The sequence below is a fragment of the Salvelinus sp. IW2-2015 genome, linkage group LG16 (assembly GCF_002910315.2).
Source record: "Salvelinus sp. IW2-2015 linkage group LG16, ASM291031v2, whole genome shotgun sequence".
NCBI classification, from domain to species: domain Eukaryota; kingdom Metazoa; phylum Chordata; class Actinopteri; order Salmoniformes; family Salmonidae; genus Salvelinus; species Salvelinus sp. IW2-2015.
The window spans coordinates 15,486,534-15,513,741 of NC_036856.1; the positions used below are offsets into that span (position 1 = coordinate 15,486,534).

General features: G+C 43.5%; 1 protein-coding gene across 7 annotated transcripts; it reads left to right on the forward strand.

Annotated features, from left to right (window-relative positions):
* Positions 1-1,586: 1,586 nt before the first annotated feature.
* LOC111976000 (SH2 domain-containing adapter protein F-like) lies at positions 1,587-26,632 on the forward strand. Of its 7 annotated transcripts, XM_070447549.1 has the most exons (9): positions 1,587-1,655; positions 1,908-2,442; positions 2,822-2,968; positions 5,011-5,392; positions 7,820-7,970; positions 10,047-10,277; positions 20,896-21,067; positions 22,641-22,760; positions 25,631-26,632. In XM_070447549.1, exons 4-9 carry the CDS (start codon positions 5,057-5,059, stop codon positions 25,815-25,817), a joined length of 1,197 nt encoding a protein of 398 aa, XP_070303650.1. In that variant the 5' UTR covers positions 1,587-1,655; positions 1,908-2,442; positions 2,822-2,968; positions 5,011-5,056; the 3' UTR covers positions 25,818-26,632. The 7 variants fall into 7 exon arrangements, with proteins under 7 accessions (XP_070303650.1, XP_023860465.1, XP_023860466.1 ...); XM_024004697.2 differs by lacking the exon at positions 2,822-2,968 and having other exon boundaries at positions 1,908-2,424; XM_024004698.2 differs by lacking the exons at positions 1,587-1,655; positions 1,908-2,442 and having other exon boundaries at positions 2,615-2,968.
* Positions 26,633-27,208: the final 576 nt, after the last annotated feature.

The following is a 27,208-nucleotide window of genomic DNA, read 5'->3' on the forward strand; positions in this document are numbered from 1 at the left end:
GTGCTAGCTGCGCCACCAGAGTCTCTGGGTTCACGCCCAGGCTCTGTCGCAGCCGGCCGCAACCGGGAGGTCCGTGGGGCGACGCACAATTGGCATAGCGTCGTCCGGGTTAGGGAGGGTTTGGCCGGTAGGGATATCCTCAGTATGTAAAATGTAATAAAATGTATGCACTCTACTGTAAGTCGCTCTGGATAAGAGCGTCTGCTAAATGACTAAAATGTAAATGTAAAATGTGTGTGTGTGTGTGTATGTGTGTGTCCAGCACAATGTGTGTGTGTGTGTGTGTGTTTGTGGAGGGGGGGCTGAATAATTGAAGGCTACCTGAGAGCTCTGGTTACAGCAGATTGGCCTGCTCCCCTGCTGCTCAGTGATACTGACACCCAGCTCAGTGCCCCCCACAAACATACTGCCTGTGAGCACTGGGACCAATATACAGATAGCCATCAGACAAAGAACACCCTATCACCACCGATAGCAGTCAATATCAGGTCCCAAAAAAGTTTGAATAATACTTTTTACTGCACCTAAATACACCTACGAACTCTAAACGTAACCGGACTCAGTGTATGTAGATATCAGTGCATGAGGTGGATGGTTTTGTAAGAGACCGTCTAATACTCTTGCCTCTTACCTCATTTTTCTTAAATTTTGCCTTGAGGCTCTTCATTTTGGTTTATAGCACTTTGCATCCAGGAAAGGGAAACTGAAAAGAAATACACCAATTTACTCACCATAGCATTTCAATCTGCCAAAAAAATMTGGGTTGCTAGCTTTTAACATGCATTCAAACAGGTTTCCCTTTGCATAGCATACAATACAACAATAACCAGGTTTGATGGAGTCTTGTGTGATAAACCACCATATATTTTTTATAATGGCATCATTGAGACACAGGGCTATTCTCAGTTTGATTAAAGAAGCATTTTGCCTTTTGGAAAACATAACCAATACATTTACAGGTAATATTACAGTGGTAGTACATAGGTGATAAGCATGTAGTAGGCCTACACACATTAGGCTAAATCCTCAACATTCAATTGGTATAGAAAGAAATACCTGAGATAGAGTGATGTTTTTTGGAGGGGGTTTCTTCTGTCCCATGAGTTGCCTGCTGCCGCAAAGTACACAACTGACCCATCCCTTTTGGACTTTCAAATGCACCTGCCCTTTCTTCCAGATCCTCCAATCACCTACGCATCAGAAGCCGGATCAGATTTTGATTGGCAGGCGTACATGACCGATTTAGTGTGGTATGCATTTTTTTATGTAAATATTGGGATAACTCATATTTGTCACTTGAGGATAACGATTCAACTTTTATATCAAATAAAAGTAATTTCTCATTAGAAATAATCTGGTTTATTGCGATAAACCATGTTTCACTGCATTGCAGTTTGTCGTCACAGAGTGTATTGCCGCATATCCCAAATTGTAACACTGTAACGTATTAGGTCAAATGTTGCAGTTTTGAATGARTTCGGGACTTGGATACATTATTTGATAAATTATAGCCAATCACTAAGACCAAAGCAAAAAGACYTAGCCAATGATGATTATTGGGGGGTGGGATTTAAGATCAGCCCGGAAGTACAGTAGTGCACCAGGACAAGAGATGGAGAAGAAAGTAAACAGCGTCGCATAAAAAAGTTGAAAAGGTACAAAGCACTTTAAACGAAATTTGGCTTGTACAGAGAGCTGGGTAGGTTAGCTTACATGATAGTAAATATTCATGTTTTCTTGTAAAGATCACATTTTAGCTGAACATGGCTCATGCAATTATAACATTATAAATGCCCTACAATAATTTACTTACAAATAAAATATATCTATCTAATTGAAACTACTGGACATTCTGTGTATAACCCTCCAAAGCAAACTGAATTATCACTGAAATATGTTCTTTACAGCAGGATGGACGAGACAATGGCTACGTTCACACAGGCAGTCCAAATCGGATCTTTTTTCCACAAATTGGTATTTTGACCAATCACATCCGAAGCACCATGGCAACGTGCTATATTTTACAGCGAAGGCTGCAGCAGATGCGAACTCCAGCAAATAAACACAACATTGTTTCACCTTCTTTAACAAAAGACTCATAAACAGAAACAGGCAATAGGCTACAGCTTGTTTCACAGTTTCTCCACTAACGATGTACTGTATCTCGACAACGTTGAGTGCACGGGGGTATGTACCCAGCGTAGTACAGTACCAAAGTTTTGGTCGATAAGACCAATTAGTGACAAAAATATCAGAATTGGGCTGCTGGTGTGAACACAGCATATGTGGATTGCCCCATAACAGAGACCTGAATGGTGGAGAGCAGAGCACTTTAGCCTGTCTCTAGGAACTTTGGTGTCGCTTGAACGGGAGAGACTCAACCCCAGGATCAGCACAGACAAACCATACCAGCCAAACAGTCAGGTCAGCCCCCTGCAACAGGTATCACGTCGTATTTAATCAGATAGTTTATTGAACCGGTGTCTGTCATGAGAATGAGGTTAATAACAGACTATACTTTATGCAGTTCTTTCAAATCACCAAGAGATGGCGATACATGCCAAGCATTACATCTACTATGCTGTTACTGGCCTTCATTAATGATTGTGTAAAAGTATTTCCACACAAATGGGTTTTCATTACATTTGATTTAATTTGAGTCCTTGGTGGAAAACCCAGGCATGTTGTTTACTCAAACACAACATTGTATGAGTAAATGTGATGTAGTGTCCTCCTCTCTCTGCAGCGGCCAGAGGGTACTGTCTTTCCTTCTTTTCTTACTCTACTTCACTCTTTTGTTCCCCACTGTCCCTCCTGCCAGGCATACCAGCCTGGAAGAAGGAATTTGAAGAGTGTGGGAGCAGTGGGGGGTGCGGGGAGTTGTGGCAATGGCAGTGAAGGCTGCTGCTCAGCTATGACATCATCCTCCGTTCTCCCGGGGAGATAGTGAGATCATGGCTATCATGAGGTATTTATGGTGTCTTAACTGGCCCAGATAACAGTATCACCCACTGGATCGCTGAAATTCAATTAGCTTCTTAACAACTCTGTGGTCCGGACAAAAAAGGACATCTGTGGACGTATGAAGCCCACTTCTCTATATAACAATGTGCTATCTTTTGAACAGAAAGGATATTTTCTATTATGTAGATTATGTGTTTATTTGCAGATTTTGCTTCACCATGCTTTTCCTGGAGGGTATGGCAGGCAGGCACCGCACATCTATTTGCTTGCTCAAAATGTGTTTGTCAGACTGATAACAGTTTGTGGGTGTAAGTGTTAATTATTGCTTCTACACCTGCATTGCTTGCTGTTTGGGGTTTTAGGCTGGGTTTCTGTACAGCACTTCGAGATATTAGCTGATGTACGAAGGGCTATATAAAATAAACTTGATTTGATTTGATTTGATTGTGCAGAGGAAATTATTTTTTCTCTCTTACCAATTTACCAAACTCATTTACAGAATTTTGAATGGCATAGCCTAATTTGCTATTAAGGCAGGCAAATCAGCAAGAGAGTGCTGGGATGAGGACAAATTGAGAGGGATGGAGGAAACATTGCAATTATACAAAACTTGTATTCTCTTTTCATGCGTTTGGAATCGTTTTGTTGTTCAATGAGAACAAGCATTTCACTGACCTGGTCAAGTATCTGAATGCCTGAGTATTTTAAACCTGATTTTCATTTAATTTGTAGGGCTACTACATATTTWTTTTTTTAGATGCAGCCTACTTCATTTTCCATAAGCAATTAATCTTATGATATGGGACTGGTCTATGCAGAATTATTAAATGAAAAATCGGCTGACTGTAAAAGAGATAATCCATTGTGAATCATGGAATGAACCCCTCCCCTTTAATTGCGTGGTTTCTCTCTGGTTTCTATAGGTTTCCCTCGTAGTTGCTCTCACTTGCGATCAGTCGTTTCCTAGCGGAACTTTGCTGTTATTCTCCACCCTCGCACGCAGGCTGTCACACTGGAGCGAAATGATTGTTCTTTCCATCGTTACGTTCATGGACAAAAGCTATTAACATAGGACTACTTTCTACGATCAAAATGAAGAAAAGTGGAATAAAACGCTCGCACACTGAGTGGTAGGACTGAAGGTGTGTCTCAGCGCAATGCACTTTCATTATAAAAACTGGAATTTAGTGAAAAGCTTATTTTAAAAGTTGCAGAATTTACGTGGAAGTAGAATTACAGATTTAAGTGCTTAAATTGTAGTTTGTTTCAATGTTATCATCGTTGTCGATGGTGAAATAATGAACATATCAAAGAGGACAAGAACGAGAGGAAAAAATAATTACAATGGGATGTTTMGGACCAATATGTTTTTAGCATATAAAGACAATTTTATTAGGTATGATTGTATTTAATGCGTGTTAAACAGTTACCTGTATTGTTGCTTTTATGTTAGTGGTATTTTGTTGTGAAATATAAGTATGATGTAACATATTACTTATCTTTGTTGATTGCCTTCTGTTTTAAAGTTTGACACAGGTCAGGAAAACGGTTTTGCTTGTTCTTATCCGTGACTTGCAGTTGTTCCTAGTGGATTCAGTATCTGTTAATTAAATCAGACTTTATTACTGGGTTTACAATTTAATTGCTGTTCTCGGGCAAAGTCTGCTATAAAGACTGCTTTATTGTTTCTCTGAGCATTAGTAGTAATTAGTAGTTACTACTGATTAGTAGTAATTAAAGTCCAGCTGTCACCGAGACTAGGGTTAGTTTTTTTCTTAAATTTGTACTGGCTGTTGCACAGTGGCCCCTGGACCAGTGGGAGAAGTGTCCATGTGCACACAGAGATGATTATTGTAGGATATCCTAGTAGTCCTGCATTTTGAATGAATGATGACATTATGTTAAAGTGTTTTACTTAACTTCAGAACAGGACACACAATGTTAATCCATCCACTGTCTGTTGTCTAGTGAGTCTGAGGTTTAGAATCAGGTCACTAAAAGGAAAGCAAGTAGTTTAACCAGAATCATAATATTTTCCCTTCACAGAAACCTGTATTTCAACCCATCAAGTGCCTGAGGGAGCAGAGGTCAAATGGCAAAGTGGCTCAAAGACTATTTGAGTTTTGGGAGCAGGAGGATGCCTCCTCAGCCACCCAAACCAGACTACACAGAGAGTGAGATACTGAAAGCCTATCGGGCTCAGAAGAAACTAGACTTTGAGGACCCATATGAGGACTCTGAGAACCGGGCCAGAAACGAGTCTGGGTCCTCAGACTCCTCCTACCCTGCCTTTGGTTCTCCTCTGAAGTCCMCCAGCCTGGATATGAAGGTTGTATCTCCCAAACATCGCCTCATCAAGATGGACTCTCAGGACCTGGGGAGAACTAAGATCTTACTGAGTGCCGTCTCCCTAGAAGATCAAGAGCCTGTAAGTCATTTCCTGTTCCACATTAACATTCATTACCATTACAAAGACCTCTCTGCTTATTGATTAAGCCCATATGCAAGTGACTGGTAATGTGAGTCAGAAGTATGCAATGTTTCAATACATCATGCCATGTTTGAAGTGGCCCATAAATTGACCGGTCTTCGATGACTAATGGAAGGAAGCGTTATTGATGGGATGGATGGCTCGTTGAGTGGGGTGTCACAGTCCCCTGAGTTTATGTCCAGACATAAATAATACATGGTATTTGGTTTAGCAAGCAGGGAGAGATCGCCATGTGAACACATGGTGAGGAAAGCCATACAGGCCTTAGGCTGCTATAGTACCGTATGCCACACTTGTGCTGCCATCAGGCACATAGACCCACCCTGGATGAGTACAGTATGTGTTGGCAGGAGAACACACAGGCACAGCTGCAAGGGTCGGGGATGCTCAGAATTTCATAGAGAGACAGAGACAGAGAGTAAGATAGTATTTGCCTATAGAGGCAGGGAATGCACATTGATTCAGTTAACAAATCAGCTCACACATCATCACTAAGGTAATGCATTAAAATCCATCTCTTATTCTCATTTGAAAAGCCTCAAGTGCACAGCTCCTAAAGTGCATTGAAGGTCTAAGGGAAGGTAGAGTCGATACAGACACTCTGCGTGGGTGCTCTGGCTGCCCTCATTAATGTCTGTGTGGAATTCTGGTGTGTTAGAACATCCATCCCCTCATGAACATTGCAATTTCAATCCTGGGCTTTCGATAAGAGCAATTCCACGGTAACAATGATGCTAAAATGCAGTCTTTTCACTTAAAAATGTATGTCAAACAAAACCAATGATTGCAAAGTTAAACAAACCACAACTCTATGTACAAGGACTACTTTTAACAATTTCCGCAGAAAATTTTACAAAAACACATTTACTTGAAGAACAGTGCAGATGCAAAGTTTGGTAACAGAATGACGGTTTGTGCTGTTAGTGTATAGTGCATTCGGAAAGTGTTCAGACCCCTTGAYTTTTTAAACATTGCGTTACAGCCTTATTGTTACGTGACAGCCTTATTCTAAAATAAATTAAATATATATACAATAACACACAATAACGACAAAGCAAAAAAAACTTTTTTGACAATTTTTTAAATGTACATAAACTTAAATATCACATTTGTATAAGTATTCAGACCCTTTACTCAGTATTTTGTTGAAGCACCTTTGGCAGTGATTACAGCCTTGAGTCTGCTTGGGTATGACACTACAAGCTTGGCACATGTATTTGGGGAGTTTCTCCCATTTCTTCTCTGCAGATCCTCTCAAGCTCTGTCATGTTGGATGGTGAGCGTCGCTGCACAGCAATTTTCAGGTCTCTCCAAAGATGTTCGATCGGGTTCAAGTCCGGGCTCTGGTTGGACCTCTCAAGGACATTCAGAGACTTGTCCCGAAGCCCTTCCTGCATTATCTTGGCTGTGTGCTTAGGGTCGTTGTGCTGTTGGAAGTTGAACTTCACCCCAGTCTGAGGTCCTGAGCGCTCTGGAGCAGATTATCATCAAGGATCTCTCTSTACTTTGTTCCGTTCATCTTTCCCTGGATCCTGACTAGTCTCCCAGTCCCTGCTGCTGAGAAACATCCCCACAGCATGATGCTGCCACTACCATGCTTCACTGTAGGGATGGCGCCAGATTTCCTACAGATGCGACACTTGGCATTCAGGCCAATGAGTTCAGTCTTGGTTTCATCAGACCAGACAATSTTGTTTCTCATGGTCTGAGAGTCTTTACTGTAAGTGGCTTTTGGCAAACTCCAAGCGGGCTGTCATGTGCCTTTTTACTGAGGGAATGGCTTCCGTCTGGCCACTCTACCATAAAGGCCTGACAGGTGGAGTGCTGCGGAGATGGTGGTCCTTCTGGAAGGTTCTCCCATCTCCACAGAGGAACTCTGGAGCTCTGTCAGAGTGACCGTTGGGTTCTTGGTCACCTCCCTGACCAAGGCCTTTTTTCCCGGATTGCTCAGTTTGGCTGGGTGGACACCTCTTGGAAGAGTCTTTGTGGTTCCAAACTTGTTCCATTTCAGAATGATGGAGGCCACTGTGTTCTTGTGGACCTTAAATGCTGCAGATTTGTTTTTGTAACCTTCCCAGATCTGTGCCTTGACACAATCCTGTCTCGGAGCTCTACAGACAATTCCTTCGACCTCATGGCTTGGTTTTTGCTCGGGGTCTAAATACTTATGTCATTATGGATTTGTCATTATGGGATATTGTGTACAGATTGATGAGGAAAACAATTTATTAACTCCATTTTAGAATAAGGCTGTAATGTAACAAAATGTGGAAAAAGTCAAGGGGTCTGAATACTTTCTGAATGCACTGTATGAGTGATACATTGTAATGTACTGTGTCTTAATGAGTGTCTGTTATACCCCAGGTGGTTCCGTCAGCCCCAGCAGTAAGAGATGCAGATTACTCTGATCCGTTTGATGCTCACCCAAACCCCCGGCCAGAGCCTGATCTGGGACCTGTGCACTGCGAGAACAACGGCTACATGGAGCCTTACGAGGCCCAACGCGTCATCACCGGTGAGTCTGTTAGTAGGCTTTGGTTTTTGGATGAACCAAGTATTTCTTTGTCACAGGACAAGTAGGCTAATCACAATTGACGGAATATATTCTCTCCATGGCGTTTTTGTTCATATATCTCTGTCTTCTAGCCTGTTACCAGATCTGTTTGTGGTTTAGCCAACTCCTCTGACTTTGGTTATCATGCCTTAGATAGGAGAGTTGGCTAGAGCCTAGAGTAAAAACAGATCTGCCGACGAGGCCACTACACCCTCCACTGCAGGAGCGAGACTTTTCCCCAGTCAGATTGTCCTCTGTCTGACTCACAGCCTTACAAATGTCTCTATCCTACTATGCCCTTTCCCTTGCGCTCATCCTCCATCCCTTGGTTCAGATCTATCGTTTCTCATGTTGCCTTTCTGTAGTAACAACTCTGTTTCCTCAGCCACTGTCTGTCAGACCCATGCAGTGAAGCGTCTCTCACTAGAGTGGTGGAGGGATTCTCCCCTAGTTGCCCTCGGGACTCTGGGTAGCTTTTTAATCCGTCTGAGAGTCAGTGTGCGTTTGACTGTTGTCTTTGCTGGCTTCATTCAAGTCAGAAGCAGTTCATAGTCACAGGGTTAGGACAAAGGGTCTCTTAGTCTTTCAGCTTGGTAAATACACAATGGAGCCTAAGCCAGTGAGCCAGTCAACCCAGGACTGAGTTACTGTGGTATGTCAGTGGGCGCTCCATTAAAACATGGTGGAAGAGGGAAAGCCAGGTGTGACACTGAATATCGCTCTGATTCTGAAGTAGAACAGCTATTATACCCCCCCAGAGACAGATTATCAACTGATGTGTGTTTTTGGCAGATGTCGTCCCCAAGGTATCTTAAATGTGCTTCTGTCACGTTTTTGAAAGTTCAGTTGGGGAGAATAAAGGCAGAACTCAGTTTCTATTCTCTGTCACCCGCTGGTCTGACATACATTTGCATACCGTAATAGATTCCTGATTCCCTTCAAGATACGTTCTCTCAATTCTCTCTCCCTTCATGTTCCCATCCATTTCTCATTCCCACCCTGCCTATTTTCATCTCCCTCCCCTAATCTCCTCCATCTCCTCTCTGTTCCCTGACATTCCATGCTCCCTGCACAGGTACAGCAGCATGCCACTACACCAAGCCTGCCTCTGTCTCAATGATTTAACATCAAACCAACCCAGCCCTCCCTTCCTCACCTCCTCCCACCTCAGGGTCTGTCCCCAGGGCTGCCTCTGTCGCCATGGAGACGGCAGGGGCGCCCAATAGCAGTCTTTAGTCTGAAGGTTAAAGTTAGCCTGTTCTGCTTTTCACCAGCCAACCCTTCCATTTAAGATCCAGCACTCTTTCCCTCTCACATCACTGCACCTCCATAGATAGGCTGATGGTGGAGACAAAAGATTCTTCCACTTTCCTTCCATCCAATATTGCCTGGTTTTTGAAGCTTTGGGCTTCACAGCCCACATCAATTTGACATAGCAGTTGTTTCAGAAGTCTGTCTTCAGGTGTTTTGTTATTTCAATAATCTATGGCTTCTCAGCTCAAAGTCACACGTAACTCTCTGAAGGTTGACGGTGTTGGGAAAGATTTTTATAGAACATGCTACATGCTGAGAATTCTGATGAAAATGCAAATGAGACTGGCTGTTGTGAGATGCAGCAACTAGATTGCTGCTGTAACTGTGAAGAGAAGTGCTGTTCTTCTGCTACACGGCTCCGGGTCTAGCCCAGAGTTTAGTTAAGCCTCTCCATATGACGRGTTGAGCCTTCAGCAAGCTGTGCAAACATAATTTGTTTCCCATCCTCAAATTCAACTCATGTTGTTTTTGCTCAACAGGCTTTTCATATAATTTGCTGTGACAGATGCAATTGACCTCCTGTTGTAGGAATCTTGTGTTTTCTAACCATAATAACAGTTTGTTTTCTGTTTCTGTGTTTTCTTCTAAATTATTAACTGCTGGTTCATAAATCCTTCATGTCAGAATCTGACTTTGAAATGTGTGTTCTCTCTTTGAAAAACAAATGGAATAGTCGCACACTATTCATTGAAATTAGTCAAATGTTTGTGTTCTCTCTAACAGAGTTGCAGCACGGTCCCGGAGTGGGTCGGACACGAGGCGAGGTGCAGCTCTACGACACCCCCTATGAGAATGAGCGGGGGCGGGGGCGGCCGCTAGGGGTGGGSCTGGGGTACGGCGACCCCCTGGAGGAAGGCAGGGAGAGCCGGTTGCCGCAGGATGACGAGCGGCCAGCAGACGAGTACGACCAGCCCTGGGAGTGGAAAAAAGAGAACATCTCTAAAGCCTTCGCAGGTACTGACCTACTTAAACATTTTTATATATATTTTTTTATTGAACCTTTATTTAACTAGGCAAGTCAGAACAAATTCTTATTTACAATGACGGCCTACCCCGGCCAAACCCTCCCTTAACCCAGACGACGCTGGACTAATTGTGCGCCGCCCTATGCGACTCCCAATCACGGCCGGTTGTGATACAGCCCTGGATCGAACCAGGGTCTGTAGTGATGCCTCTAGCACAGAGATGCAGTGCCTTAAAATGCTGCACCACTCGGGAGCGCTGACTGACCTCAGTCCCATCCTCAGCAACCTGAGTAGCTATCTCACACTATTATTCTTTTTTTCAAGTCTATTTTTAGAACACAAGAGCAAGGCCTGCATTGGATTTTTTTTCCCTCACATTTTTTCCACGCTCTTATTTCCCGAGCACTTATCACAGTCAAGATGCACCTATATTATTGCAAAAAACATGATTTTAATATGACAAAATATTTTTCCAAATGAAAAAAAGTTGCCAGTGCGAAGTGATGCACGCGCATCTTGCGTGTCTGGAACTGTTATTTTCAAAGAGTGATAATTTGAAACGGGGCTTAGTTTGGCTTGTTAAAAGACKATTTTTGCAGGGTTACAACCCAAAATCTGTCTTTTCGATATAGGCCTACAGACGTTCAATTTAGTTTATTCTGCCTGTTCTTTGGAATTTTTTAAATGGATGAACAATTCCACATTGCACGCTGCATGGTGATGAATTACAGCACGACATCTGTTTGGTGAGTAGGCTTAATGATTCTGATGAAAATATGCTCTTTGTCTTTATTAACCTAATGTTTTTGCATATTTTCAGTGTGGAACCTCTCTATGTTTAGGGGGGTTACGGCTTAGGCTAACCAATTCTAAATGGCACCAGCAGTTCACAAAGCAGCCATAGCAGAAAATAGACTGGACACAATTATTACAATTATTAGACTGGACACAGCACGCGTGTCTAGAGGGAAGGGTTGGATTGCAATTGAGTGCGGGAAAGGGAATTTAGGGAGAAGAACTGAGTGATGCTTGCCTTGTTTTGTTTTTGCCCCTCAAATGCACATGTACAAATGGAATACTAGTCAAAGCAAATTGACGTTGTCTTCAAGACAAAATGTTTCCCCCCCCAGGACAAGCCACAAAGCACATTCCACCAAATAGTTTTAGAGTATTTCATTTTTTTATTTCTTATCTCTGGTTAAAGCTAGTTTTGACGTCTGTTCGAGTACTCATCCCTAACACTCACAACCACCCTTTTACACTCAATGAATAATCTTTCACTTTTTACTCTCACCCTACTAAACATACACCTTGAATGACCACTTCCACACACTGTCCATTGCACACCCACACACTTTGAATGATCACATTCATGACTACTTGCCAATTGAACACAAGACTGGATGATAAGGGTGACTTTGCTGTGTGTGTTAATGAATTTGCTATCTGTATCCGACACTTACGCTGAGTATAAAAAAACATTAAGAGCACCTGCGTTTTCCATGACATAGACTGACCAGGTGATTTCAGGTGAAAGCTATGGTCCCTTATTGATGTCACTTATTAAATCCACTTCAATCAGTTTAGATGAAGGGGAGGAGACAGGTTAAAGAAGGATTTTCAAACCTTGAGACATTTGAGACTTGGATTGTGTATGTGTGCCTTTGAAAGGGGTATGGTAGTAGGTGCCAGGCGCACCCATTTGTGTTTTGAACTACAACGCTGCTGGGTTCTACAGGACTCAGACTGTAGAGGGGTTCTACTAAGCTATATGGAATTGTTTTAAGAAGGTCATACCAAGGATAATTTAGCTATTTGATTTGGAATTTTAAGACCCCTTGAAGTATCAAGAAATATGCTTAATTAAAATATATATATATATAATTTGGCCTTCCTGACAGCCTTATTTTTTTTATATATATTTTTTAAATATCACATTTACATAAGTATTCAGACCCTTTACTCAGTACTTTGTTGAAGCACCTTTGGAAGCAATTACAGCCTCGATTCTTCTTGGGTATGACGCTACACGCTTGGCACACCTGTATTTTGGGAGTTTCTCCCATTCTTCTCTCCCATTTTCTCTCAAGCTCTGTCAGGTTGGAAGGGGAGCGTCGCTGCACAGCTATTTTCAGGTCTCTCCAAAGCTGTTCGATCGGGTTCAAGTCTGACTGTGGCCACTCAAGGACATTCAGAGATTTGTCCTGAAGCCGTTCCTGCATTGTCTTGGCTGTGTGCTTAGGGTCGTTGTCCTGCTGTCCAGTCAGGTCTTGAGCGATCTGGAGCAGATTTTCATCAAGGATCTCTCTGTACTTTGCTCAGTTCATATTTTGATCCAGACTAGTCTCCCAGTCCCTGCCACTGAAAAACATCCCCACAGCATGATGCTGTCACCACCATGCTTCACCGTAGGGATGGTGCCAGGTTTCCTCCATACTTTTGGCATTCAGGCCAAAGAGTTCAGTCTTGGTTTCATCAGACCAGAGAATCTTGTTTCTCATGTGTGGAGATTGAGGATTTTTTTTTTTATATACATTTAAGAATACAGCTGTAACATCACAAAGTGGGGAAAGGGRCTGAATAATTTCTGAATGCACTACACTTCATTTTAAAAAAAAAACTGTCACCGGCCGACCTTTAGATGAGGCCTGTGGGCATCCTAGAGCAAAATTAGTGTGTAGCCAAACTGTTCGGATGCTACACACAGAAGTTTGCAGATTGGCTGTACCGACTTCAGGCGAGTCAATGTGCTTGTGGTTGTCGCAGAGAAACAGAACACCATCGTTTTCGTGAGTCTCATCTTTCCATAGAGGGAGTCATAGTTTGTAGGCCAAACCGTTTGGACGCTATAGACGATTTTGTGAGAAGACTGATTTTCGGGATGTCTCATGATCTGACAAACACTGCTCTATATCTGTCACCTTTCACCGCAGATGCGGAAGTGCGACATCAGCGGATGTGATGGATTGAGACGCATCCGATGCCAAAAAATATCTCATATCGCTAGCTTAAACTGACAGATTTCTATGGGGATTAAAAAAAAAATGCTAATTACATTTTGTTGGGCCGCGGAAATCGACTAGTTTTTAAAGAAGAATTTAATCCTTGAGACAATTGAGACATGGATTGTGTATGTGTGCCATTCAGAGGGTGAATGGGCAAGACAAAATACTTATCGTTAAGTGTCTGAGTGGGGTATGGTAGTAGTTGTGGTAGTAGGTGTCAAGAACTGCATTGTTGCTGGGTTTTTTCACACTCAACAGTTTCCTGTGTATATCATGACTGGCCCACCACCAAAAGGACATCCAGCCAACTTGACACAATGACGGGAAGCATTGGAGTCAACATGGGCCAGCATCCCTGTGGAATGCTCAGTGTACATCATAAACAATACAAGGGTTTTTTATATTGTGAGGCCCTGTCTCCGTTTCTGGTGTGTGTGTGATTGACAGACTGGACGGTGGGCAGTAGATCAGTTACGATACGGCAGGGCAAGCCTACTTAATTGAGCTGCGTCTCAGTCAGGAGGTCAAGGTGACAGGAGAATAAATCAACACGCTTGCTTTCACTCCTCTTTTTCATGCATTCGCTCTCCCTTCCTCCCCCTCTTCTCAGTTAATTACATGCTCGCGTGTGCATGACTGATCCAGTGTTAATAAGCAGGTGGTCAGCAGAACTGCTACAGCAACACACGACACAGACACAAACACACAGAACATGTTCAAATCACATTACCTCGCAGGCATTAAATAGACAACGTAGCGTTGACGGAGAGGATTACTTCCATCGGGTGAGTGACCCTCTCAGAAGATTTAAGGGATAATTCCCAGATCTCTTGGACAGGATCTATTACAACACCAATAAGAAATGGTACCAGATTGGGGGGGGGAACCTTCACTCATGATTTTCTGGCACCTGTTTTTCTACCTGCAGTCGGTTAGCTGCCAGCACCCCGGCCTGTGTGAACAGATTGGTTGGAGTGAAAAACAGAAACACTACAGTATGTTCCATTCTCACATTTAATCCATATTCCCAGTCAGATGGCATTACTAGGCAGACTTGGTATGGCAGCACTGAGGGTTAGTTGAAGAGCTGTAGAGAGAGAGGGGGGGGACTTCCAAGGTTATGGCAGATTTGATGTGAGCTCAGTGCGGATGTTTGTGGAGCCCAGCGACTCCGAGGGGAGGGGACAGAAGATAATGAATGACATTGGCTGTGGAGGAGCAGGGAGGGGGTGAGGGGGGGGTAGAGGCCATTGTGACAGGGAGCAATCAGTCACGCGCGGCGCTGACACCTTCGCCTTCACTGCGGCCTCTCCTCCCACAACGGTGACAGGACTGTCCCTGCAGTCCTCCCTCCCTGCCAAGGTGACACACCGCCTGATAACCTACGATCTGCCAGCAGTGCCTCAGCTCTCACCTCATCACCACACGCACTGATTATCAACAGTTACCACAGACAGGAGAAATATTCCCTTAAATTTTTTCAGCGCTGAGAYAATTTCAGGTCTGTTGAGCGCAAACTTGAATGTTGTGAAAATTTTGTGCAACTTCCAGCAAGRGTTTACTGTGAACACTGAGGCTGTACCTGCTTTAAGTTAGTTTCAGACAATGGTCAAGTAGGCTACTGTGGCCAGTTGATCATAATGTAGGCCTACCAGAGTGGCCTTCCATCAAAAACAATGGAGAAAATGCATCCCATTACATTTTAACATGGAAATGGATGTTCTATCATTCAGCCTACAGTAGCAGCCAATGTGTTGTTCAATGTAGGCCCACATTCCATGAGACTTTTGAAAAGAATATGCAGGGCTTGACATTAACCTGTTTATCCACTTGTCCTTCAAACAAGGTGACTGAAAATGTTGTGTTGTTTTGATGCAAACCACTATACAAAATTAAAATGCATTATTATTCCCATAACATTATTACAGAGAATTAGATAAATTATGCTACCCTCTGCCAATTGGCTACTTAGCTTATTCAAGCCTCTCTCAAAATACAACACTGCTCCTTTAAGACAAAAAAAAGCTGTTTATCCGATGTATACGTTTTGTGCTCTTATAGGAAGCAATCACTCTCCCATTGCTGACTACAAATGATCTATAAGTAGGCTAATATGAACACGTGCACACTTGGCTACATGCAGCTCTTGCTTGGATCTCAAAACAAGCGCATCTACTCATGCTGTAAACACAGTCTAGTTTAAAGTGAATAGCACATATCCATATATGGCAATGGTCTATTTGCATATTGGTCTACTGCAGCTCTGATTGGTTATGCTGCACTGCGTTCTGCCTCTTGCATAGTTATTTCTGCATACTTAGTCTTGTATAGTTAGTTATGTTTTGGTATGTTGCGTTGATTCGATCACAATTCCCACAGTAAAGGGAAATGTTGTTAGTGTTAACTAAGGGGAAAAACTGTAGAAAGTTAAGTTCAATCTTGTGTTTCTCTGCGCGTGCTGATATTTCTTCTGCACGGCAGTCCTGGGGAGCTGCAGTCCTGCGAACGAGCGCAGCTTAGAGGGAACATTGGTCAGGAGTGAGAACAGGATGCTCATTAATAAAAGAAAGGCACATTTAGAGGTGGCTTTTTGGATAGTTGCATATTACATGCACAATTATGATAATCAGTAAGTAAAATGCTGTGCATATCCTCTTTTAGAGTGGGATGTACAGTTTTCACTGTGGAGTCCAGCTCAGGTGGAGATCAGTGTCTGGGTGTGAGTTGGTAGTCAATTACGTGACACCAGCAGTGTGAGAGAGCCTGCTGCTGGCAGACAGACATGCCTCAGTCCAGTAGGTTTTAATTAGAATACTACAAATCTGTCACTAGCACCTAGCTCCCCCCTATTACAACCATCATTAATTCCTGTGAATGTTTTAACATTCAACAGTGAGAGCTGCATAGATAGCCCTGCAGCCATGCAACACCAATTAGTGAGCTAATGAAATGGACACTCATTACTCCACACAGAATGCCCTGTGTAATGAGTAGATGAATGGTGTTAGGTGCACAGCYTATTTGATCTACAGTATGTGCTGTTAGTATCTGATCTCTGATATCTGGTTTCCCTCCACAAGTAGGAGGCCTTAAATATAATTTAAAGGTCTTTCACACAATATTTTGCAGATACGGAATGTTGGATTGGTTTTCCAGGTGTGAATGTACTGTAGACTGGCGTCTGGAAAGTCTACAAAGACACCTCTGTGCACCTGTGTGTGTGTGTGTGCGTGCGACGCAGCAATCATGAGATTTCCATCACCATGGCCGGTGTGTCCCTGGTCTGTTAGCTCACTCTAAGCTGGCCCTGGGGTTCCCAACTGGCTTCTCCATCAATTTACAGGATGTGTCGTGACGACATTCCTCCAACCCTCGCGCTCTCTCGCTCCATGTGAAGCGTTACTGATGTTAATGAAAAGACATGTCCTCCACGATCCAGACTCGTTCCCTCAAGTGAGCTGGATGGGAGGCAGAGTGAGATGGGGAGGGGGGAGAGAAGTAGTGAAGGGATAGATAATGCACCACTTAGTGGGGGAGAGAGGGAGGTGTGTGTGTGCGCAGGAACCAACAGAATATACAATCCCAGAAAAATTGAGGCCAAGAAGAGAAATCGGAAAGGGAGGAATAGTAGAAAGCCATTGGTTTGAGCTGAATAAGAAAATGGAAGTTCTGTCCATGAAAATGAATTTCAAATGCCATGTCATATTCCTATTTTATATGCCTTAGTGTGTATTCATGGATAGGGGTGTTAATTATCTGTCATTAGTAGGAAGAAGTTGTGCCCGGCAAAAAGCCTTTTGTTGGCAGAGAGAACATGGGGAACTGGGCTTGTTACAAAGCAGATGTCTTCATAATTGTGTTTTAATGACGAAATACAGCAGGATTTATCCAATGCTCCTGTCACTTGATTCCAGGATAGTTATTTTGATTAAAAATAAAATGGCTTTTTATATTTACTCAGATTATGAGCTCTGAGGTTATAGTGCCATTGTCTTCCACACTGAAAGAGTAAAATGGATTGAAAACTTGTTTTATACTGAAATGCCTTTTTCTTGGTTCAATCAGTGGACCCACTTCAGTGTGAGGTTGTCTTTTGTGTCTGCTGAGTGGTTTGTACAGGTTTTCAAATATATTATTGAATATTCTATTCTGAAATGTCAATCTGCCTGCTAGTTCTCTCCCCTCTCTCTCTCTGAACATGATGTTGTCAGAATGTCTATATATCACAAGAAAGACCTTCGGGCAAATGGCCTCCACAACCTGTGTGATAGATCCACAGGTTCCCATTAGTAGTAAATGGAGCCCAGATGTTTCCTCTGTTTGAATGACAGCTCTGTGTGCGCGCGCCAGCAAAAGGTCACGTCCTGCCCTTTGTCACAGTGATGAGTGCTGACATGTGTAGGAGGAGGTAAAGGTGATGTCATGAGGGGATTATAAAGGGGCCATTTAGGGTAAATGTTACACTGCAGACAGGAGGTCGCACTGAAACACAGATGCCCCAAACAGCCTTCCAGACATTCAAACATTTATACTGGGCACTTGTGTGCTACAAATAGCAGCAACTGTGGAATCATAAAATATGCACACCCACTCGTACTGCTAGTGCAACTGGTTTCTAAGTACATGGTGTACTGTATGTCCTTGGTATTGCATACTGTCTGGAACTCCCCCTAAACAGGGCAGGAATTCTGTTGGAATTTTGTCATTTAACTGTGACAAGCAAAGCTTAACTCTAACTGCAATCCCTTTTCAAAAAAATGTATGATTCTCTTCACTGAGTTCATTCCCTCCTTCCTTTCATTCTAGCCCTCCCTCACTGTTGTCCTCTGAGCTGGTCACACTTTAATGATGGCTTCTGCAGGGCTGGGAGGGCTCTCCAGATGGGGCCATTGTACTGCGTCAATAGTTCACAGAGAGCCAGAGAAAGTGGCGGAGTGTGTTTTCCCTGCTCAATAAGGAACCAGTGAGAGAGAGAGGGAGGGATGAGAGTGAGGGATGTATGTACAGCATCACTGGGGTCTCTCCTAATGCCCTGTTCAGCTGCCCTTTTATGTCACACACCCAGGGGGTCTTTGGTTTTGTCAGATCATCAAGATGTCAGCCCCCCTTCATTTGTTTAGTAATTCTGCTTCACTGTGTGGTGTGTAGCACAGCTGTGGCGGATTCTGTGTGTGTGTGTGCGCCATTGAGACTGCAGTAATGGGTTACGTGGTTGCTTGCCACGGATTGTAATGAGCTATTTTGGTCCTCTCCTGCCTCATTTGTTCGCCCTGTCCTCACCACCCTAGACGCACAGTCCACATCATTGTCAATCTGACACACAGCATCTACTTGGCTACCTTCACTCTTTCTCCTGTCAGAATTATTACCTCTCCTCCATATTCTATCCATCTCCGTATTCATTATACTTCCCCTCCTATTTTCACCAAGACTTTCATATTCTCTATACTACAATATCTTCCTAGCCACTCTCACACCCATATCCATCGATTATTTTTTATCTGTCTCTCCTGCACCTGGCTCCCTGTAGAGATGTCAGAGCTGCCTGAGCTACCCTGGCCCCCTCCAGTGGGGCAGCAGCTGGAGGTGGAGCTCCTGCTAGGACAACACCTACCCAGGACAACACCTTCTCACTCCCCAACCTGTTCCCTGACCCCCTAGGACCCACCAGCCTGAACCCACAGTGTCCTGCATCTGCCCTGCCTGCTTTTTGTAGGATGTTAACATACAGTACCAGTCAAAAGTTTGGACACACCTACTCATTCCAGGGTTTTTGTTTATTTTTACAATTTTTCTACATTGTAGAATAATAGCGACGATGTCAAAACTGTGAAATAACACACATGAAATCATGCAGTAACCAATAAAGTGTTAAACAAATTCTTCAAAGTAGCCTCCCATTACTTTGATGACAGCTTGGCACACTCTTGGCATTCTCTCAATCTGCTTCATAAGGTAGTCACCTGGAATACATTTCAATTAACAGGTGTGCCTTGTTAATAATTTGTGGAATTTCTTTCCTTAATGCGTTTGTGCTAATCAGTTGTGTTGTGACAAGGTAGGGGTGGTATACAGAAGATAGCCCTATTTGGTAAAGGCCAAGTCCATATTATGGCAAGAACAGCTCAAATAAGCAAAGAGAAACAACTGTCCATCATTACTTTAAGACATGAAGGTCAGTCAATGCGGAAAACTTTTCTTCAAGTGCAGTCACAAAAACTATCAAGCGCTATGATGAAACTGGCTCTCATGATGACCGCTACAGGAAAGGAAGACCCAGAGTTACCTCTGCTGCAGAGGATACATTCATTAGAGTTTACTGTACCTCAGATTGCAGCCCAAATAAATGTTTCACAGAGTTCAAGTAACAGACGCATCTCAACATCAACTGTTCAGAGGAGACTGTGTGAATCAGGCCTTCATGTTCGAATTGCTGCAAAGAAACCACTACTAAAGGACACCAATAAGAAGTAGAGACTTGCTTGGGCCAAGAAACACGAGCAATGGACATTAGACCGGTGGAAATCTGTCCTTTGGTCTGATGAGTCCAAATATGAGATTTTTGGTTCAAACCGTCATGTCTTTGTGAGACGCAGAGTAGGGGAACGGATGATCTCCGCATGTCTGGTTCCCACTGTGAAGCATGGAGGAGGAGGTGTGATGATGTCGGGGTGCTTTGCTGGTGACACTCAGTGATCTATTTAGAATTCAAGGCACACTTAAGCAGCATGGCTACTTCAGCATTCTGCAGCGATTTGAGATGGTTTGTGATGAGTTGGAACGCAGAGTGAAGGAAAAGCAGCCATATGTGGGAACTCCTTCAAGACTGTTGGAAAAGCATTCCAGGTGAAGCTGGTTGAGAGAATGCCAAGCGTGTGCAAAGCTGTCATCAAGGCAAAGGGTGGCTACTTTGAAGACTCTATAATATATTTTTATTTGTTTAACACTTTTGGTTACTACATGATTCCATATGTGTTCATAGTTTTGATGTCTTCACTATTATTCTACAATGTAGAAAATAGCAAAAATAAAGAAAAACCCTTGACTGGTACTGTACATCAATGGGTCACAACCTAACAACCCAACAATAGGTTTGGCAACAAGTGGCTATTGGAGCACTTTTTTGTAACGCACCGTAATGGGTCTAGTAAGCCAGATACTGGTGATAGCACACAGCAATGGGTCTCATAACACTACATTGGGTCATGATGATATTTTGCCTGTCGCCACACAGCACTGACTCTCCCTCTACACCGCACTGCAGCCCCTCAGGGCCCGCTTCCGCCACTACCCAGAAGCCCCCTGTGCTATGTGGTCCTCTCATGCCTCCTTTCATTAGGTCACCCTGCAGATCTGCCCTGGAGCAGCTCCTAGTCCCAGCCAACCATTGGATGATGATGTTGCACCCAGTCAGATCTGTGCTACCAGCTCTCCTCTCCACTGTGTACCCCTTCAGCAGAAACAGTCTGTTCTCTGTGCTATGGCATGCCCAACCCTTTTTCCATCCGCACCAACAACAGTATCTACACTGTTTTCCCAGGCCTGGCTTGAGTTTTCCCTTTTTAATGAGATACTCTGTCTGACTCACTCTCTTTTTTTCAGTGCAGTTTGATGGTGCTGAGTGGGACCGGTCCTCGTCCCCCACGGAGCGCCTGCGTCCACCCAGGTCCAGTCCCCTGGCAGGAGGGAGCATGAAGTTCCGGATGCCCTGCTCTGACCCTCACAACATGATGGGGGAGAGAGTAGACCCCAACCTGCCCCTGGAGAAACAAGTGTACGTACCGTACTCTTTTCTTTTGTAATGACATTTTTATTGTTTACTTTGATATCTCTTGTTTGGGTTGGGTGTTATTGCTTTGTCTACACAGTAATACTGAAAGCATCACAGTAGAATGTAAATGTGGTTTTGTTTTATACATGTATATCATTAGAATTAAGTATGTTTCGATATATGAATTAACAAACTCTACTAATCAATCATATATTTGTACACCAGGCCATGGTACATGAAGTGAGAGGGTAGTACATTACTCTGTCATTACTCTCCCAGGTGGTCTTTTAAGGGTTGTTATAGGATCCACTGGAGAGCCCTACTCATGTTTGCGTGAGTGTGGTCTTGTCTCAGTCCGACCCCTGTGCCATCTGCCAGAGTTAGTAAACAGTGACTAAAGAAGACGATGCTTGTTTAAAGTGAGAAGAAACATGGTTATAACACACTACATGACACATTTGCACATACAGAAACACATTTCAACAATGGTGACAATCAAATATTTGCACGTCACTTTATTTTCACATGTACTGTATGTCACAAGAAAATCCCTTAATTTACCACTAATGTTTGACATTGCACAGTACTCCAGGGGCTTAGTTTATCAACCGTGTGTACATTTCTTACAACATGTTGGCGTAGGTGGAGATTCTAGGATTTGCGCCCATCACAACTTATTGGGATGTATTAAACGGTCATACGCAACATATCCACATTTTTCTTTATTGATAAATCGGAGACATATTGTATACAGCCCTGCCTGGAAAACGCCCTCCATTCACCTTTATGGTAACGGTAACACCCTCATTTGCTGTATGATTTGGAAATATTGCAACTGGGCCATGTCAGTTTCTAAAAGAAAGCACAATGGCAAATTGGAACACATTTCTGTAGAGGTGTGGGCTAATGTTTTCATCTTTTGCTGTTACTTTTTCAAACAAAAAATGCGTGTCGCTTATAGCGAATACCAACACTTGCTGCGTATTTTATTTAAAAAATGTAAAGTAAATACTATAACCCACACTATGCAAAATACAAATTGTTGTTCAGTATTTTGTGTCAATTGACTGTGCTTCTATTTCCTGTCTTGGTATAGGCTCTGAGATTAAGTGGGCTATGATGTTGTGCTCCTTGGCTATTGAATGAGCGATGAATAAGTAGTAGCCTGATATTTGTTGTGTGTAGTGTGGAATAAACCAGTTATGTCAGTAAATATGATTATGATTTCGGCCCATGTTATAAGACTCAAAGAAACATATTAGGCTACATGCTGCTCTACAAACTCCTTACCGATGGCAAATGCATCTGTTATATAATTAGCCTACGTTTTAGTGCTTTTGTTAGCCTTCAATAAATATCAAATTCTGTGCGTCAAACACCTCCATTTCCCCAAAAATAACAATGTTTGCTTGTAATACAATTCTTTAACCCTGAAGTTGTGCGTATGCATGGTCTGAGATTTGCTTGGAGATACGCACACTTTCCTGTCAAGTTCAAATTTGATAAATATCAACCTTTTGATAAATAAGGCCCCATGTCTTTTTCCTTCCCTCCATTCATGTTGTGTATCTGTCAGGTGGTACCACGGGGCACTGTCGCGGTCAGAGGCAGAGTCTCTGTTGACCCTGTGTAAGGAGTGTAGCTACCTGGTGAGGAACAGCCAGACCAGCCTCAACGACTACTCTCTCTCACTACGGTATAAAGCTCAACATAATCACACCATTTACATCTGAACAGCAACATCAAATCATTGCTAATGCACTTAAATACAGTTTGGTATGAGTCAAACAGTCCAATAAGTATAGTAGGTTAGAATATTTATTGAATCATCCTCCGATTTAACTACTCTATGACTTGATTGTCTCCCGGGTGGCGCAGCGGTCTAGAGGCGTCACTACAGACCCTGGTTCGATCCCGGGCTGTATCACAACCGGCCACGATCAGGAGTCCCATAGGGCGTCGCACAATTGGCCCAGCGTCGTCCGAGTTAGGGGAAGGTTTGGCAGGGGTAGGCCGTCATTGTAAAATAGGAATTTGTTCTTAACTGACTTGCGTATTTAAATAAAGGCAAGTATACTGTGTACAGTATACTTGCAGCCACCTTCCCTACTGAGCTTCTATCTCACTGTATGTAGGCCTCCATCTGTGTAGGCCTCCATCTGTCTCTCTTAACCTCCTCTGCTTTCTCTCTCCTCCCTCAACCCGTTGAAGATCATTGGCACACTGATTTTCTTCTCAATAGTCCTTCACGCTGTGTAATAGTGCTTATATGGTCAAATCTCTTCTCTCTAATTACTAGCTTGATCCTTAAATCCCCTTCTCCATCACTCTCCCCCTTTTTTCTCCCTCCCTCACTCTCATTCCTCCTCTCTCCCCCAGCACCTCTTCTCTCTCTGAGTGGTAATCAGGCAGATACAGCACACTGCAGCTCTCACATCAGCCGCTTTCCAATCACTAATGAATATGAATCACCTTCTGTGGGCCACACACAGGCACGCCTGAGTGCACGCACGCACACTACATTAGAGGTTCTCATTTTCAGCCACACAGACACCACACAGATACAATGTCACTCAAACACACACACAAACACACACCCGCCGATGTTAACAGCTCAAATAGACAGGCTGACATTGTGTGAAACGACAAAGCTACAGTATGTGGCCCTCGTCTCACAATAGGAGGTCCAGGGGTCTGAAAGAAGCAGTGGTTTGATCTTTAGACTGGCAGGTGCTTTGTGTCCCTAAATGGTTGTGAGGGAGACATGCCAGAGGTAGTTGGAGATGGAATCAAAGCGATAGAGAACCAGTAGAGTGAGTCGGCATGGAAACAGACTGACACACAGCCCAGCATCACACCAATATGGATGAGGCAAATACACAGACAAATCATGTGTCTTCAAGAGAGATTTTTCTCTAACAGCTTGTCAGGGATCTGTGATTTAATATGAAACATAGACTATATATACTAAAGTGTGTGGACACCCCTTCAAATGAGTGGATTTGGCTATTTCGGCCACACCCGTTGCTGACAGGTGCACAAAGCCATGCAATCTCCATAGACAAAAAGTGGCAGTAGAATGGCCTTACTGAAGTGCTCAGTGACTTTCAACGTAGCACCGTCATAGGATGCCACCTTTCCAACAAGTCAGTACATCACATTTCTGCCTTGCTAGAGCTGCCCCGGTGAACTGTAAGTGCTGTTATTGTGAAGTGGAAACGTCTAGGAGCGGCTCAGCCGTGAAGTGGTAGGCCACACAAGCTCACAGAATGAGACCACTGAGTGCTGTAGCACGTAAAAATAGTCTGTTCTTGGTTGCAACACCACCGAGTTCCAAACTGACTCTGGAAGAAACGTCAGCACAAGAACTGTTTGCCGGGAGCTTCATGAAATAGGTTTCCATGGCCGAGTAGCCGCACCCAAGTCTAAGATCACCATGAGCAATGCCAAGTGTCGGCTGGAGTGGTGTAAAGCTTGGCGCCATTGAACTCTGGAGCAGTGGAAACACGTTCTCTGGAGTAATGAATCACGCTTCACCATCTGGCAGTCCAACGGTCGAATCTTAATCTTAATCTTTCCCTTCCAGTGAAGGGAAATCTTAATGCTACATTATACAATGACATTCTAGATGATTCTGTGCTTCCAACTTTGTGGCAACAGTTTGGGGAAGGCCTTTTCCTGTTTCAGCATGACAATGCCCCCGTGCACAAAGCGAGGTCCATACGGAAATGGTTTGTCGAGATTAGTGTGGAAGAACTTGACTGGCCTGCACAGAGCCCTGACCTCAACCCCATCGAACACCTTTGGGATGAATTGGAACACCGACTGCGAGCCAGGCCTAATCGCCCAACATCAGTGCCCTTCTTCACTAATGCTCTTGTGGCTGACTGGAAGCAAGTCCCTGCAGCAATGTTCCAACATCTAGTTGAAAGCTTTCCCAGAAGAGTGGAGGCTGCTATAGCAGCAAATGGGGGACCAACTCAAAATTAATGCCCAGGATTTTGGAATGAGATGTTCAACAAACAGGTGTCCACATATTTTGGGTCATGTAGTGTACCTTTCAATCCTGATGGTTGATGTGCTCCAAAGAACACAAAAAATAAGCCATAGCTAATTAGCAATGTAGTGATGCTGGTTCTGTTTGTTGTTATTGCATTGTGTAGAACAACAGATTTCCCTAGTCTTCCATTGTTGATTTTGCAAACTAATGATGACCAATTAGAGCCAAATGTCTTTCCCTCTGCTTCTATAATTAGACATACATCATGATGGCAGCTAGCTCTTAAAGGGGAGGTGCAGCGCTGCTCTACTGCTAGTTCTGTATTGCTTGCTTCCTCTCCGTCGCTCTCTCTCATCATCTTTGTCTTGTCTCTCACAAGCCATTACATTACTAATTTATACTGTATAATTCCCCCCTTCCCTCTCTCCTTACTAGTCCTACATTATATGTTGTTAAATCTTGGTAAGAAATACCTCATAAAATGCCAGAAATAAGCAGGCTGTATATGTCACTTCCAGTGTGTCATCATGTGGTCCATGACTCTGCCCTTCGGCCTTCTCTCTCAGGTGCTGCCAAGGCTTCATGCACATAAAGTTCAGCCAGTGTAAGGATTGGAAGTACGTCCTGGGGCAGAACAGCCTGCCATTCAACACCATCCCAGAGGTCATCCACTTCTACACCACACACAAGCTACCAATCAGAGGAGCCGAACACCTGTCTCTGCTCTTCCCTGTGCTCGTACAGACCCTCTGATTTGCTGGGACAATGGTCCTGGAATCCTGGGTCACATTGTGATTGGACATTGACTTTAGATTGTGTAAATTCCTTTAATATTCAAGTCAATCAGGCCATCTGTGCTCTCGTTGGACTAGACTATTTTGTTGAGGATTCAGCATCCGCTGGCTTGTCAGTACCTTCACAGACCTTCTCGTTTCTGTTGTGCCAAATCTCTCTGATCTGGGAACAGATTCATATGAAACGCAATACCTGGACTGTACCAACGCCTTCTCTCTGTAGCCTACCTGGGATGCTATCTGGACTGACTGTTGCAGAATGAGCCTCTCACTGAGCTAGTGCTGCTGCCTGTACTGCTCCACTGGTTGACAGTCTGAGGGGAAACGTGGTTCTACTCACACAAACCTTTGTTGATTTGATTCTCTCTGTATTGTTAAGTAAACCTATTTGTCAATGCTTTATGTTGACGAACTGGTGTCAACCCGCATCACTTACTGTATGGCTGTTGTAGCAGCAGCTGTGTCTGATTGTACTACTGTTGCCGTGTGGTTGTCATATGATCTGTTTGTCTGGACACTGTCACTGACTGGTTGCAGTGCTCTGTAGTTGACCAGAACAATTTTCAATGGCGAGACAAAGGTTTAAACCGCCATATAAATGGCCATATCAGTGGTAATGGGTGTTATGGTTTAATGATTATTCTTATTACCTGGGTCGTCATAATCAATGGCATTGTTGTCGTCTCTGATTGTAATTATGGATAAGACGCGTTCTCATTTACCTGCTGTGTTCAACCGTTTCACGTGGTAAAACAATAAACAGTTTCTTAAAGAGCCGTGTGTGCTTTGTGCATCATGTGGAACGACGAGCATCAGTGTCTGATTATGTAGATTAGTCCTCAGTCTTATCTGATGTGGTGTCATTTTTTGACATGTTAATTCTCAGAAAAAAACAAACTCACACGGTTTAACACTCATGATCTTGGCCTTTTGGGAATAGCCAGTACTGTACCTACCTTGAGATTAGACATTGATTTGCAGAACTCTGAGTGGAACACGGAGAGGATGGTGGACTACAAAAGCATGCACGTGTCCATGTTGCCTCTACTCCAGCAGACGCAGGCTCTTCCCCAGCCATTAGGCAGCAGGGGGAGAGGCGAGTGTGGCGAGAAGGAGAGGAAGGCAGGTCTCATTATTTAGGGTTTGCTGGAGTGAAAGGCACTGGGATTGCTTTCATTACTGAGCCAAATGCAGCAGCTGATTACCAGTGGGACGAAGAGCAGAGACGAGCGAGATCACTCACCCTTGAGGGAAAAAGAGCGTAGGCGCAAGGGAGGAAAAGAGTGTCGTCTCTGTATTCCTGTATTCAAACACAAGACTAATAACAATAGCGATGAGTAATACGAATGT